The following is a 15,458-nucleotide window of genomic DNA, read 5'->3' on the forward strand; positions in this document are numbered from 1 at the left end:
CCATCATAAGGCTAAAAACAAGACAAACCCATCAGAGAGATGTCAAAAACATTAGGCATGGTCAAAAAAACTGTTTGGAACATTCTTAAAAAGAAAGAACGCATCAGTGAGCTCAGCAACACCAAAAGAACCGGAGGACCACAGATAACAACTGTGGTGGACGACCAAATAATTCTTTTTTTTTGGTAAAGAAATCACCCTTCACAACAGTTGGCCAGATCAAGAATCCTCTCCAGGAAGTAGGTGTATGTGTATCAAAGTCAAAAATCAAGAGAAGACTACACTAGAGTGAATACAGAGGGTTCACCACAAGATGTAAACCAATGGTGAGCTCAAAAAACAGGAAGGCCAGATTAAAGTTCTAAAAAAAAGCTTTCACTGTGCTGGAACAACATTCTTTGAACAGATGAGACCAAGGTCAACTTGTACCAGAGGGATGGGAAGAGTAGTGTATGAGGAAGGAAAGGAACTGCTCTTGATCCTAAGCAGTGAAGTATGGAGTAGTGACATGGCGTGGGCATGTATGGCTGCCAATGGAACTGGTTCTGTCAAATTTTTACAGACCTTCCTTCTTTTACTCCTCCAACACTCCCCCCTAAACAGAGCTGGACACGCCCACTTTCCTGACTTTTTCCGAAGTAGAGGTGTGATTAAACCCTGCTGAAACGAGGGGGTTTCATGGCCCTTTAAAAACTCATTGGATGGCACTTTACAGTGCAGATGGAGAATGGCCCAAAGCATACTGCAAAGGCAACCAAAGGGTTTTTTAATGTGAAAGAAGTGGAATGTTATGCAATGGCCAAGTCAATCACTTGATCTGAATCCAATTGAGGATGCATTTCACTTCCTGAAGACAAAACTGAAGGGAAAATGCCCCAAGAATAAGCAGGAACTAAAGTGCTGTGGAGGCCTGGCAGAGCACCACCAGGAATGAAACTCAGTGTCTGGTGATGTCTATGAGTTCCAAATTTCAGGCTGTAATTGACTGCAAAGGATTTGCACCTAAGTATTAAAAAGTGAAAGTTTGATTTTTGAGTATTATTATGTCCAATTACTTTAGGACCCTTAACAAGTGGGAGGCACATATGAAAACTGCAGTAATTCCTATATTGATCACCTAATTTAGATATAAATACCCTCAAATTAAAGCTGACAGGCCCAACATTTTAATCCTTAATTTTTTTATATTTAATGATGCTTGCTAGCTTTTATACATTGCTATGTGTATAATTAGTGATATGTGCCTATTTGAGTTTAAAACACGCTAACAAATAACAAAAATTTTCAAATAACAAAAAAACTTTAGAGCAGCTTTTGGTTGGATTAGGATTTTAGTCAGATTTATTAATAGTTTTAAATATAATAACGAGCACTGTCTGCTGCTGCTTCTGTATGCACCATCACAGCGATCTTGGGTATTTTTTCGTCTAAAATCAGCTCTCGGGAGTGAACAACTTGACTTTTTTATAGAAGTCCCAGTGATTGGTCTTCTGGTACTAAGTGATTCTTTATCTATAGGTTAAGAAATAATTTGTATGGGTCAATTGATTCAGTCAAAGGGAACGTTCGAGGTTACAGAAGTAACCCTTCGTTCCCCGAGGAGGGGAACGGAAGTGCCATGAATGGGAGGATTCGGATCAGAAGCCGCTTATCTGGAGAGTATTGAACGGGCCAATGAATGAAATTAATTGGCAGCGTAAGCTTGCGCAGGTGTGCGACATCTGCAATTATCTCAGCATATAAGCACACCTGAAGCCAGCAGACGCCATCCTTTTAAGCTGAAGAGACTTTCAAACAGCTAAGGGACAGTCATTATGGCGACGGAATATGGCACTTCCGTTCCCCTCCTCGGGGAACGAAGGGTTACTTCTGTAACCTCGAACGTTCCCCTTCGGTTGGGGAACTTCAGTGCCATGAATGGGAGAATATGGAAAGCGCCATAATGACTGCACCTTACCAACACCCCCGATGAGGAGATAGTCAAGCAAGCGTGACGCACCCACATCATGGGGGGCGCGGTCCTCCAACGTGTCCCTGGCCCTAATTTATCCTACTTCAACAGAAGTTTTACGGATTTAGATATATTTTTTTGGGAAGTCGTGAGCATCTAGATAATTCTAGGAAATACGACAGTACGTTGGGAAGCGTGCAATCCCGATAGGGAGGACGCTGCGGAGGCCATCCGTTACCCAAGGGGGGGATAGATGGCAGAATTTACCTATGGACTAGCCCTAAAAAGGGGGAGTACGCATAGCAAAGAGTGGTTAGCGGAGAGGGAAGACACGGGTCCGCCCAGGGGGGGGACTTAACCGTGGCGGAATAAGCATATGGGATCGCCTAGTGGGGATCACGTATAGCAGGCACCTATACCCAAAACGCGGGCTGACCAGCGGGCAGACCTACAACGTAGTGGGCCAGCAAGTGACTCCTCCGCTGAGTCAGTGCTGGGGGCCACGGAGGAATCTGCAGGGCTCACCTGACGGGGAACTTTACTGACAGATAAAAAAGGCGCACGTACCTCCGTGTTAGGGAGAATGGCGCAGCAAGCGTGTTTCAACACCCTACCGAGTTGTCTCCTCAATCACCAAAGGGTTACCTAATACCCTTGAGGAAACCGGCTCCACTCGCAGATTGTAAAACCTTGCAAATGTGTTGGGTGTCGCCCAGCCCGCAGCTCTACAGATGTCTGTTAGAGAGGCGCCGCGTGCACGGGCCCAAGAGGATGCAACGCTCCGAGTGGAGTGTGCACGTACTCCCGGGGGACACGGCTGACCTCGACTCGAATAAGCGAGTGAAATGGCATCCACAATCCAGTGGGATAATCTTTGTTTCGATACGGCACTTCCCTGCTGCCGACCGCCATAACAGACAAAGAGCTGCTCAGATGATCTAAAATTCTGAGTACGGTCCACATAAATGCGCAGAGCGCGAACTGGACAAAGTAAAGAAAGGGCTGGGTCTGCCTCCTCCGGGGGCAGCGCTTGCAGGTTCACTACCTGATCTCTAAAGGGGGTGGTAGGAACCTTGGGCACATAACCGGGGCGGGGTCTCAGGATAACGTGAGAGTAATCCGGCCCGAATTCCAGGCACGAGTCACTGACCGAAAATGCCTCCAGGTCCCCGACCCTCTTGATGGAGGCCAACGCAACCAGCAGAGCTGTCTTCAGGGACAGAAATCTTAGAGATACTGATTCGAGTGGCTCAAAGGGATCGGATCGCAGACTCGTGAGAACGAGGGCGAGATCCCAAGAGGGCATGAGAGGGGGGCGAGATGGATTAATTCGCCTAGCACCCCTAAGGAACTGGATGACCAGGTTATGCTTTTCCACGGTGCCGCCAGCTACCGCGCTATGATAAGCGGAGATGGCGGCCACGTAAACCTTGAGAGTGGAGGGCGACAGCCTGCTGTCCAACTTCTCTTGAAGGAAAGAGAGCACAACACTAATCTGGCAATTTCGGGGGTCTTCTCTGCGAGAGACGCACCATTCAGTGAATAGACTCCACTTCAGGGCGTAGGCGCGCCTCGTGGAGGGGGCTCTAGCCTGAGTAATGGTATTAACCACCGCAGTCGGTAGGTTACCTAAGTCTTCCTCGCGTCTAGGGACCACACGTGGAGGTTCCAAAGATCGGGGCGAGGGTGCCAGATGGTGCCCTGTCCCTGAGAGAGTAGGTCCTCTCTCAAAGGGATCCGCCAGGGGAGGGCCGTCGCGAGGAGTGAGAGCTCTGATATCCAGGTCCGGTTGGGCCAAAGGGGCGCAACTAGCAGAACCTGTTCCTCGTCCTCCCTGACCTTGCACAGAAACTGCGCGAGCAGGCTCACTGGGGGAAACGCATACTTGCGCATGCCCCGAGGCCAGCTGTGGGCCAGTGCATCCGTGCCGAGAGAGCCCTCGGTCAGGGAAAAAAACAACTGGCAGTGAGCGTTCTCGGGGGAAGCAAACAGATCGATCTGGGCCTCCCCGAATCGCGCCCATATCAGCTGAACAGACTCGGGGTGGAGTCTCCATTCTCCAGGGCGTAACAGCTGTCGTGAGAGCGCATCGGCTGCACGATTGAGCGTGCCTGGGACGTGAATGGCGCGCAGCGATTTCAGCCGCGGGTGACTCCAGAGGAGCAGACGGCGGGCGAGCTGAGACATGCGGCGAGAGCGCATACCCCCCATGCGGTTGATATACGCCGCCGCCGCCGTACTGTCCGTCCTGACCAGCACGTGTCGCCGCTCCAGCACCGGTAAAAAGCGGTGGAGAGCGAGGAACACTGCCAACAGCTCTAGGCGATTGATATGCCAATGCAGCTGGGCACCCTTCCAGAGGCCCGCAGCCGCATGCCCGCGACACACGGCCCCCCAACCCGTGTTGGAAGCGTCTGTTGAAACAACAACATGGCTGGACGCCTGTCCTAGAGGCACACCGGCCTGTAGGAACGAGGGGTCGTTCCAAGGGCTGAGGGCGCGGCGACACAGCGCAGTAACCAAGACCCGGTGTGTGCCCGCGTGCCATGCGCGTCTGGGGACCCGATCGTGAAGCCAGTGCTGAAGTGGTCTCATATGGAGCAACCCGAGCGGCGTGACGGCGGCTGCAGATGCCATATGCCCCAGGAGCCTCTGAAAGAACTTCAGTGGGACCACTAGTTTGCTGTCGAGCTCCCTCAGACAGTTCAGCAACAGGCGAGCGCGTTCCTCGGAGAGGTGCGCTACCATGGTGATCGAGTCCAGCTCCATCTCGAGAAAAGAAATCCTCTGCACGGGGGCGAGTTTGCCTTTTTCTCGGTTGACCTGAAGCCCCAGTAGGCGGAGATGCCGAAGCACCTCGTCCCTGTGCATAATCAATTGCTCCCGCGAGTGGGCTAAAATCAGCCAGTCGTCGAGATAACCGAGTATGCGAATGCCCGCGAGTTGAAGGGGCGCTAGGGCACCCTCCGCGAGTTTGGTGAAGACCCGCGGAGATAGAGAGAGCCCGAAGGGGAGGACCTTGTACTGCCACGCTCGACCCTCGAACGCAAACCGCAGAAATTGGCGGTGGCGTGGAAGAATGGAGACATGGAAATACGCGTCCTTCAGGTCTATGGCTGCAAACCAATCCCGAGGACGAACGCATTGGAGAATGCGCCTCTGCGTGAGCATTCTGAACGGCAGCTTGTGCAGACAGCGGTTCAAAACGCGCCGTGACCCACCGCTCTTTTTGGGTACGATGAAGTATGGGCTGTAAAACCCACTCTCCATCTCGGCTGGAGGAACCGGCTCGATTGCACCCTTCGCCAGGAGGGCAGCAATCTCCTCTCGCAAGACAGGGGCGGACAGGGGGTTGACCCTGGAGAAATACACGCCCGTAAACTTGGGGGGCTGTTTCGCGAACTGAATCGCGTAACCGAGTCTGATTGTGCGTATGAGCCACCGCGAGGGGCTGGCCCGCGCTAACCAGGCAGGCAGAGCCCTCGCTAATGGAGTCATCGCTACAATCGCTGACGTACCAGCGGTGGGGCAGCGCGGAGTGGGTGTGCTGATCCGGGAAGCACGAGGGTCCCGCGGAAAAGCTGGAGGAGAGCGATTCGCTCTGGCTCCGCACCCTGACTCCGGAGAGGGGGCTGGAGGGCTGAGGGAAGGGAGACCGTCCCCCCAGTGCTCGTGAGCCACTGGCGAAGCACGTAGAGTCTGCGAGCCGGAAGGCAGCGCGTCCCGGACTGGCAGAACTCGTGCAGTCACATCCGGGGAAGGGAAAAAGTGCTCTTTTACTGATGTTTTGGTGGCACTGAAAAGTACCGTTGTTATCGGGGCCCCGCCCTCCAGCGGGGAAAGAGCAAGTTTCCTCTTCTCCGGATGGCCTGTCTCAGGGACGCTTCGCGGTCCGTTTACCGGACTTAACGGCGCCCTGGGCAGGAGGGGCTGCCTGCTTTCGAGGTGAACGCCGCGCCCGCTTGGCCGGAGGCGCAGGCGGGGGCGGGGCAGCACTCGTTGGCGGGCGCCCTCGGCGAGGAACAGCGGAGGTGGATGGCTCGGCGGGCGGAGCGGGCTTACGGCCACGCCGATAGATGACATTGCCCATCGCATCCGACTGCTCTTTCACCGCCTTGAATTCCTGGGTGAATTCACCGACGGTGTCGCCGAACAGGCCAGCCTGGGATATGGGCGAGTCAAGAAAGCGAACTTTGTCAACGTCGCGCATATCGGCCAGGTTTAGCCATAGGTGGCATTCCTGAACCACAAGTGTGGACATCGTCCTCCCCAGCGCACACGCGGCGGACTTAGTAGTCCGAAGAGCATAGTCGGTCGCGGTGCGCAGCTCATGTAATAAGCTTGGGTTGGACCCGCCCTCGTGCAGCTCGGCCAGCGCCTGCGCTTGGTAGCGCTGGTAGGTGGCCATCGCGTGCAAAGCAGAAGCAGCCTGGCCCGCAGCCTTATAAGCTCTGGCTCCGAGGGAGGCAGACAACCTACAGGCTTTGGACGGGAGGCGGGGCAAACCCCGCCACGTAGAGGCGCCGCGCGGACAAAGATTGACCGCGATAGCGCGCTCCACTGACGGGATCGCCTCATACCCCCTGGCAGCTCCGCCGTCAAGGGCGGTGAGGGCGGAGGCACTCGCAGCACGGGCAGAGAAAGGTGCCCTCCAGGACTGCGTGAGCCTACTGTGCACTTCCGGGAAGAAGGGGACGAGAGGCTTCGAAGGCTTCGCCTTCTGGTCCTCTACGTAGCACCCATCTAGTCGGTCCGGCCGCGGAGCTGGGGGATAAACCATCTCCAACCCCACGGCCGAAGCAGCCCGGGAAAGCACGGCTAACATGTCCGCTTCAGGATCCGATTTGACAGCGCTCACCTGCCCGGAGGGGGCGAGCGGGTCCGGATCTTCGTCGGACAGTGAAAGCCCACCCTCCGATGCCGCGGAGGACATCTGATCTCCGGTGTCAGCGAGTGTGAGAGCTACCATCTGGTTAGACGGATCACTCTCACCACCCGAAGCTTGGATGGAGCGCCGTGAGGAGCGAGAGGTCCGCGAGCCCGTGGGCGGCGGATTAGCTCCCGCTGAAACCCTCAGATCTGCCCGAGCGCCCGCTGCTTTTTTAGAACAGGAGGCAACTGGGGTGGCTCGCTCTCTTGCGAAAATTAGCCGCGATCTTAGCTGTGCAACGGTCATGGCATCGCAATGACGACATGAACCGCCCGCGAGCACCGCATTAACATGCTGGACCCCCAAACATGCAATGCAGTGATCGTGTCCATCATCCGGAGACAGGAAACCCCCGCATCCAGAAACGCACAGTCGGAGCGCCATCCTGAAAAGGACGTGCTGCACGACTGTGTTGCTCTTTTAGGAAAGTTGCAACTATACGCACCGCTCTGGAGGACCGGACCCAAAGAACCGCAGGCAAGGGAGTAACCCAGCTCGACCGTCTGCCACCGCGAAGACCCACTCTGGACCGGGAGACACACTCGTTCGCTCTGAAGTGCTGATCAGCAAGAGGAACCCTCATCGACTCACTCAGAAAGGATCTGAAGCGAAAAGGATGGCGTCTGCTGGCTTCAGGTGTGCTTATATGCTGAGATAATTGCAGATGTCGCACACCTGCGCAAGCTTACGCTGCCAATTAATTTCATTCATTGGCCCGTTCAATACTCTCCAGATAAGCGGCTTCTGATCCGAATCCTCCCATTCATGGCACTGAAGTTCCCCAACCGAAGGGGAACTGAATTTAACTGATATTCTATTCACAAATCTCGAAATACATAATTTAATTGATGCAAAATTGTTGGCATATCAGTATTACTAAAATATGTTTTGTTTTTATCATCTAAATATTTCAGCACCGCCTGCCAGTACAAGCTCTTCTACAACTGAGACTACAACAACATCTACAAGTAAACAATATAAATATAAACAAAGTTGACTATGCGTATATGGAGAGTTGTACCATTTTACACTTACTGTACATAATACTAGTAGATAGTACTAAGTAAGAATAAAATATGTAATGATCAGTACTTTAGGTATTTCACATCACCTCCTGAATATCAAGCATTCACAACTTCAATTGATAGGAAAATCCATGCTGTTTACATTAAGTAACTTTTGAGCATGATTAACAACTACTCAAAACGAACAACTGATGTTTAATACCCAGCAAATAAATTTTATTCTATTTTATTCATATATTATTTTTATTGTTTATTATTATTTTCAATTTATTTTATTATTTTAATCTATAAAATAGGCCATTGTATATGAAAGAAAAATATAAGTTTTCTAGCAGAAGCTAAAATGCTAATCATTTTTACCTTAGCATATAACAGACCCCCTAGTTTTTCACATTTTTTATTTTTATTTTTTTGGTCATTTTTCTGTGGTGGTAATTCCAATTAAATTAGTTTGTTCCATTGCTCCGTTTGTTAGATGTTTGCTCCAACTTTCCTTTGCAATCTGAAGCGCATCAAACGCACAAAGCGCCCAATTTGCACCACAGGATGTCTAATTACATCTTTGCTTTGACTTCACATGTAAATCACGCATCATCCATGTCTGCTTACTGCACAAGCTGAAATCTCAGCGATCGCTAAATCGCGAAAAACTAGGGGGTCTGATATAATCACAGTACAATTATATACAGTATTAAAATAAAATTATTGCTTTGAGCATTTCAGTCTTGCTTAAATTGCTTCTGTTCTCAATGCATTTATGTATTTCAGCACCCTCTACCAGTACAAGCACTACAACTGAGTCTCAAACAACAACACATATGAGTAAGTACTGTAACATGTACAGTTGAATCATTGTATTGTTGATGTATACTGACATAATCAACATTTCAAAATCCTAAGAATCTAGCACATACAATACAAAGTCCATAATTTTACAGGTTTACAAAAACGTAAAATAACGGCTGTTAAAATTTAAAATATTTACCTTAAAATAACGGATGTAAAATTACAGAAATTTCCATAAATTGAAATTTCCGGTTATTTTACAGCAAATGTCTGAAATTTAACGACTATTATTTATCAATAAAATATCGATTTTTTTTTTTTTTTACAGTGCACACTCTAAAAAAGGTTTAGTTATTTATTTAAAGCAATAGTTGAGTTAAACATACAGTATTTGGTGCTTTGTTGGGTTATTTTAAACCTTTATTGGGTTATTTATTTAATAACTCAACCTAATGGGTTAAAACAATTATTTCAACAGTCAACTGATTTAACTGACACAGAACAGCAGTATTTATATGCTCATGTAATATAGTTTTTTTCTGTTATTGGGTTTATTTAGGCTCTAACACAATAATAATGTTATTTTTTTAATCAAATAACCTCTCCATTTCGGGTGTTTTATATTCGTTTCACCAGCACTCTTCATAGCCGATCTATATTAAATGGATAAAATGCTTAATTGTTTAGAACTTAAAATGTAATGAAAATAAAGCATTTTTAAAACTGAATGTTATTTATTTACACAGTCATAATTATAAAATCAATAGTAGTACCAGTAATAGTAGCAATAGTAACACCAGAATAAAAATTAATAAACATTTATTTAAAATAAACCAATGCATTGAGTTAAATTTGATAACCCAATGCATTGGGTTAAAATAACCCATAGTTGGGAAGGTGCTATGATAACCGTTAATAACCGTTATATAACCGTATAATAATAGTTGGGTTATATGTTTGGGTGTGTTTACCCCAAGCATTTTAACTGAGCATCATTGACATGAAAAGTGTACTGTAACAGGAAAGTGTACAGTTGACTTAAGTATATTAAATATTTTGATAACATTTTTGTGCACTACCATTCACTACCTTTAGAACTACCACTACCTTTTTTTTGCACTACCTTTAGAACTTCATTGAATTAAAAAAAAGTTAAGAAAATATTAAAGAAATTGTGTTTTTTTTTTCTTTTCTTCATCAAAATGTCCCAGCAGCCATTTCCACGACCCACTTTTCTTCAACTGAGTCTACAACATCAACAGCTCCTAGTGAGTATTCATGGACTACTATGTAGGGCTGCATGATTAATTAAAAAAAGATCACAATCTCGATCTTAACGATCTTAATTCAGCTTTTCTACGATTCACCCAATTATATTTTCAACTTCGGATTTATGAATAGTTATATTCAGATGTCATCATTTTACTGTGGATTAACAAACAGGACATATTGGAAGTCTGTTGAAGTCCACCATAATGACTATACAAAACTTAGCATTTTAACCAACAGTAGACCTACACATAGGCCTATTATTATTATTATTATTATTATTATTATTATTATTATTATTATTATTATTATTATTATTGTTTTACCATAAGTTCGATAATTAACAATAATAATTGCCTACCAATATTAACCTTTTCCCAGAGATGGGTTGTTGCTGGAAGAGCATGCGCTGCATAATAAAACTTGCTGGATAAGTTGGCGGTTCATTCCGCTGTGGTAACCCCAGAGTAATAAAGGGACTAAGCTGAAAAGAAAATGAATGAATGAATATTAACCTTTATTTTACCTCTAAATCTTACCTCTCAAGCAGCCCTTTTACTATGTGAACATTTTATTTGATAATTGGTAATTAGACATTCGATTTAGTTAAAGCTGCTGTAATCCTGTTTATATTAAAGTTGTGGTCACACTGCACTTTTTGCCCTCATAGAGTTCCATTCATACTAAAGCGAATGCGACAAACCTGCGAAATCGCATCATGTGACTGCTTGAGACCAATCGAAGATCAAAACATGACCAATTGCTCGCTTTTTTATCTAATCATCTTGTTTTATCCCGCCCCTTTTTACTGTGCCGTAAAACAGAATTTTGCCTGCTGAAACTCTAGTGTGACCATGGCATGGTTGCTTTTAGTTCGATTTTGTCCTTTTACAATATTCTGTACAGAAAAAAATATATATTTAAGAAAGAAAAGAAAACTATTTGTTTAATGACTTATCTTGCTTTTAATTATATGCAAAAATGCTTTTGTGAGCATGTCAGCTCAATGCAAATTTTGCAAACATTTTAACAGTTTTTAATCTTAACACGTTCAAGTATAACAATATGTGAGAATAAAAAATTTGACTGATTCTATCTTTTATTTAAAAACTAATTTTCTCCAATTGTTCTAGGACAAATTATTTTAGTGCTTGAGTTAACTTAGCTCTATAAGTTGCATTTTGGAATTGCAGCCCTGATCTAGAGGTCTGCATTATTTCACGTTTTATTTGGAAATGTTTTCCCGCTTCAAGATATCTGGTCGGGTACCTGGGGAGCTCTCTAAAATTAAAATTTAGGCAGGGCAGTGGGTGAACAGGCTGAATAGACAGTGAGAGCGGTCGTGTGCGGAATTAAACCTGGAGGGAGCGGTCAGAATCGAAACTAAAAATTTAATCCCATGCAGATCTCTACCCTGATTTATACATTTTTTTGCTGCATTTTCTCTTAGAAAAAAAAAAACTGAATTGAATTAATATCTTATTCTTTTAACAGCATCTCCTGTCTTTACAAGCTCTTCTACAACTGAGACTCAAACAACAACACCTACAAGTAAGTAATATGTATGTGCAGTTGACTATATTTGGAGAGATTTACAATTTTACAGTTATTTGATATATTATAATAACTAGTAAATTGGTAACTTTTTACCATGATTAAATAACTTTTAAAAATAAAAAATTATTGTGATCATATAAATACAACAAATTCATATTTTAATTAATTAATTTAAATTGTAAATAATAATACAAACAATATTAAAATCAAAGTAATTTTGTTTTATTAATTCTTAATAAATTTATTTTAATTAATACATTTTAGTCAATTCGTTATTTTTATTTTAAATAAAGGGTGCTGTAGGGTGCTGGTGTGGGGTGGGGAGCACGCGTACTCAAGAGAGGTGTTGTCGCGCGCCTACTGAAGGGGGGTATGTCGCGGGGGCACTTTTGATCATTTTAGAAGGGCACTTTCTATCCAAGACTGAAAAGGGCATGTGCACTGCACAGGTTGAGCCCTATGTGTGCACGTGCCTGCTTTAGATATTTCAGTAACACTTAAATTAATTTTTTATTTTTAATAGATTATGTAGCGTTTACACCAGATGCAGATGTAGCATCAAGTAAGAGAGATATACATGTTAAGTCAATAGAAAGACGCAAATAGACATCCTGTGGTGCTGTTTGCGCAAATAAGGCTGCGTGTATGACACAATTTGTGCAAATGAAGTGGCACCAATTGAATGTTGTGCACGTTTGACGCACTTAACATGTGAATCGATTGCGTTGGAACATCTGAACCTTTGCAGACATTCATGCCACGATAACCAATCAGGAGCATGATTAAGACGTAGCACCTGTAGTGTTTGTCCCAAGGGGAAATCCTCCTGTTGACACCGAACAACAGCTTATCAAACTGGGCTTGGCTCAGTCGGAGGCATCACTGAAAGCTTCCATCATCCAGGTATAGATTCTAGAGGAGTTTATGAGCTGGGTGCACTTCAGGGATCTAGTGGCTGTTTTTCAGACACCAGGCAGGCAGAAGCCCTGCCCATGACACAAAATCTATTGTGAAGTGAATTTCACACGCAAACAATGCGATAAACTCAATGTTCAGGCATCTATTTACGCGTGAAGAATGATTTATTCTTGCAAGGCACATCTGGTGTGAACACAGCATAAGCACTTCTGCAACTCAAATAACAGCACATCTAAATAATATACTTATTAAATTGTTTAATTTTTTTTAACATTCTTTTTTATTTCTACTATTGTTTTGTTGGTGTAACAAATAGTTATATAAATTCAGATGACATGGAAAAAATGTACAAAATCCTGTCTTTTATTTTCATTACATACAGTATACAGAATTATTAGCCCCCCTGAATTATTCGCCTTCCTGTTTAATTTTTCCCCTTCCTGTTTAATTTTTCCCCAATTTCTGTTTAACAGAGAAGATTTATCAACACATTTTTAAACATAGTAGTTTTAAATACTCATCTTTAATAACTGATTTATTTTATCTTTGCTATGATGACAGTACATAATATTTGACTAGATCTTTTTCAAGACACTTCTATACAGCTTAAAGTGACTTAACTAGGTTAACTAGGCAGAATAAGTAAATAGGCAAGTTATTGTAAAACGATGGTTTGTTCTGTAGACTATCGGGGAAAAAAATAGCTAATAATTTTGTTCCTAAAATGTTCTTTAAAAAAAAATTAAAAACTGCTTTTATTCTAGCCGAAAAAAAAACAAATAAGAGTTTCCCCAGAGGAAAAAATATCAGACACACTGTGAAAATTTCCTTGCTCTGTTAAACATCATTTGGGAAATATTTAAAAAAGAAAAAAAAATCAAAGGGGGCTAATAATTCTGACTTCAACTGTATCTGTGTAGCACATGCAAAGCAGGATTTCACCAAATGCAAAATGTTTTGTAAATCTTTCAAGAAATATTAAGAAAAGTTTGATTGTTTCCTTCATCAAAATGTCCCAGCAGGCACTGCCACCACACACTCTTCTTCAACTTCAACCCAGTCTCAAACATCAACTTCAAGTGAGTAGTTTTATTTATGTGTAAACAATTGAATTAATAATGAAATGTTTAAGTTAATTAAAGGTGTGGGGGAATCCTGTTCATACTCGTGCAACTTAGGAATCTAGTTTATACTTTATACACAGAAACAACAAATATAAAAAACAATGGGTGAAATATTGCATCAAATGTGCTTATGGATGTTTTCAGGAATAAATTATGATTCATTAAAAACATCTGTGCTAAAATGTATTGTTAATGCATGGGGAAAAACAAGAACAAAGAAGAACAGGGCCAGTGTGACCACGTAAGGAACAGCCATGGTCAAGAGCATGATCAGCTGCCTGGTGTGTGATTCCATAGGAGTAGATGGCAGACAAGCTATGGCATGCAATGAGAGCATACACACCCCTGGTTGTTAATGAATGGTACCATGGCCATGTTGTCTGTCCTGACCAACACATGTTTCCTCTTGATATGGCAGTGCATCTGAGGTGTTTCCAATGAACTCAAGGATGCATGCTCATTGCATACTCTGCCCCGGCCCAGCCTGGAAGCATCTGCCATGACTACAACATGCCTGGACACTTTTTCTAATTATTTAAGAGCACGGAAGCCCTTAGAAAGGCAAGGTCTCACCAGGGGCTAAGTGCAGTGTTACACATTGGAGTGACAGGCACTCATTGTGTGATGTAACCGCTGCAAGTGCAATTTACCATATCTCAAACTAGTAGTCCTCCTATTGAACTGGTTTAGGCAGGCAAGCACTGACTGGGCACATTCGTGGTGAGCTGCATCATCATATTAACAATTCTAGCTGCATCCCAAAAAAAGCGATTCTACTGGATATAAAGGGGTGATCTTGTTCTCAGTTGACCCAAAGCCCAACCATAATATTTAATTCATTCATTTTCCTTCAGCTTAGTATCTGTTTCAGAGGCCGACACAATATTACAACTATTCCAGCATACAGTATGTTTTAGCAGTAAATGCCCTTCTAGCCGCAACCCTCAGACACACTCATACACTACCGACAATTTTGTTTATTCAATTCACTTATACCACATGTCTTTGGACTGAGGGGGAAATCCAAGTACCCGGAGGAAACCCATGCAAACATGAGGAGAACAGGCAAACTCCATACAGAAATGCCAACTGGCCCAGCCAGAATTAGAACCAGCGACCTTCTTGCTGTGAGGCGGCTGTGAACCACCATGCTGCCCTATAATATTTATTGATATTACATTATTTTTTAAATTTTATATATTTCAGCACTGCCTACCAGTACAAGCTCTTCAACAACTGAAACTACAACACCTTTAGGTAATATAAATATACACTTTGCATTTTAAAGTTATCGTATACTGTCCTAAACAGTACTTCATGTATTTCACATCATCAATTATATGTGTCGTTACAAATGCATGTTATTTCTTTATTTTTTGTGATGATTCATATGTTAAATGAGAAGAGTCAGCTTTTGTAAGGGAAGCTAAAATACTGTTTTTACACACAGTCATATTACAAAAATATATGATGATAACTGTTGCTTTAAGTGTTTCAGTATTATATTATATAAATACTTTAAGGAGGATGTGTCTATTGTACTGTTGATGTATATTGTACAAAATCCTGTCTAGCTAGCATTAGCACGAAAAACTGTATTGTAACATGAAAGTGCATTAATAACTCAATTGTATATAATATTTATATTATACAGTGTTCAGCATAATTGGGAAAACCCAATTTTGAAAATAAATATTTTTCTTCATTTTTCAGTGAATATAGGCAATGTATTTTAGTGCATTTAAACAAAACAGATTTATTAAACAGATATGTTTATTAAAATAATATTTTAATCACCCAACATTTTTAGATTTTGAAAGATAATGCAATTAATCTCAAGCAAAATATATTACAAACTAAAAAATTTTAACAAAATTTTTATTTTTATTTTTTTTTGT

At 43.6% G+C, this 15,458-nt stretch overlaps 2 protein-coding genes across 51 annotated transcripts in view; one reads left to right on the plus strand and one right to left on the minus strand.

The window, feature by feature from the left end:
* ptprjb.1 (protein tyrosine phosphatase receptor type Jb, tandem duplicate 1) overlaps positions 1-15,458 on the plus strand; it is a 227,501-nt gene that overhangs the window by 166,648 nt on the left and 45,395 nt on the right. For 16 of the 50 annotated variants that reach the window (XM_087312326.1, XM_087312329.1, XM_087312304.1 and 13 more), the window contains exons 27-32: positions 7,796-7,849; positions 8,675-8,728; positions 9,907-9,960; positions 11,456-11,512; positions 13,459-13,515; positions 14,767-14,817. In XM_087312326.1, the coding sequence (XP_087168452.1) occupies positions 7,796-7,849; positions 8,675-8,728; positions 9,907-9,960; positions 11,456-11,512; positions 13,459-13,515; positions 14,767-14,817 (327 nt within the window). Of the gene's footprint in view, positions 1-7,795; positions 7,850-8,674; positions 8,729-9,903; positions 9,961-11,455; positions 11,513-13,455; positions 13,516-14,766; positions 14,818-15,458 lie in introns of all 50 variants that reach the window. The other 34 variants (XM_087312288.1, XM_087312287.1, XM_087312293.1 and 31 more) reach the window with 3 other exon arrangements.
* LOC147830877 (uncharacterized) overlaps positions 5,686-15,458 on the minus strand; it is a 187,132-nt gene continuing 177,359 nt past the window's right edge. The window contains exon 6 of the mRNA XM_087312377.1: positions 5,686-7,637. Coding sequence (XP_087168503.1) covers positions 5,826-7,265 — 1,440 coding nt within the window. The 5' untranslated portion in view covers positions 7,266-7,637 and the 3' untranslated portion in view covers positions 5,686-5,825. The remainder of the gene's footprint in view (positions 7,638-15,458) is intronic.

This window comes from Danio rerio, chromosome 25, assembly GCF_052040795.2.
Source record: "Danio rerio strain M-AB ecotype USA chromosome 25, GRCz13ab, whole genome shotgun sequence".
NCBI classification, from domain to species: domain Eukaryota; kingdom Metazoa; phylum Chordata; class Actinopteri; order Cypriniformes; family Danionidae; genus Danio; species Danio rerio.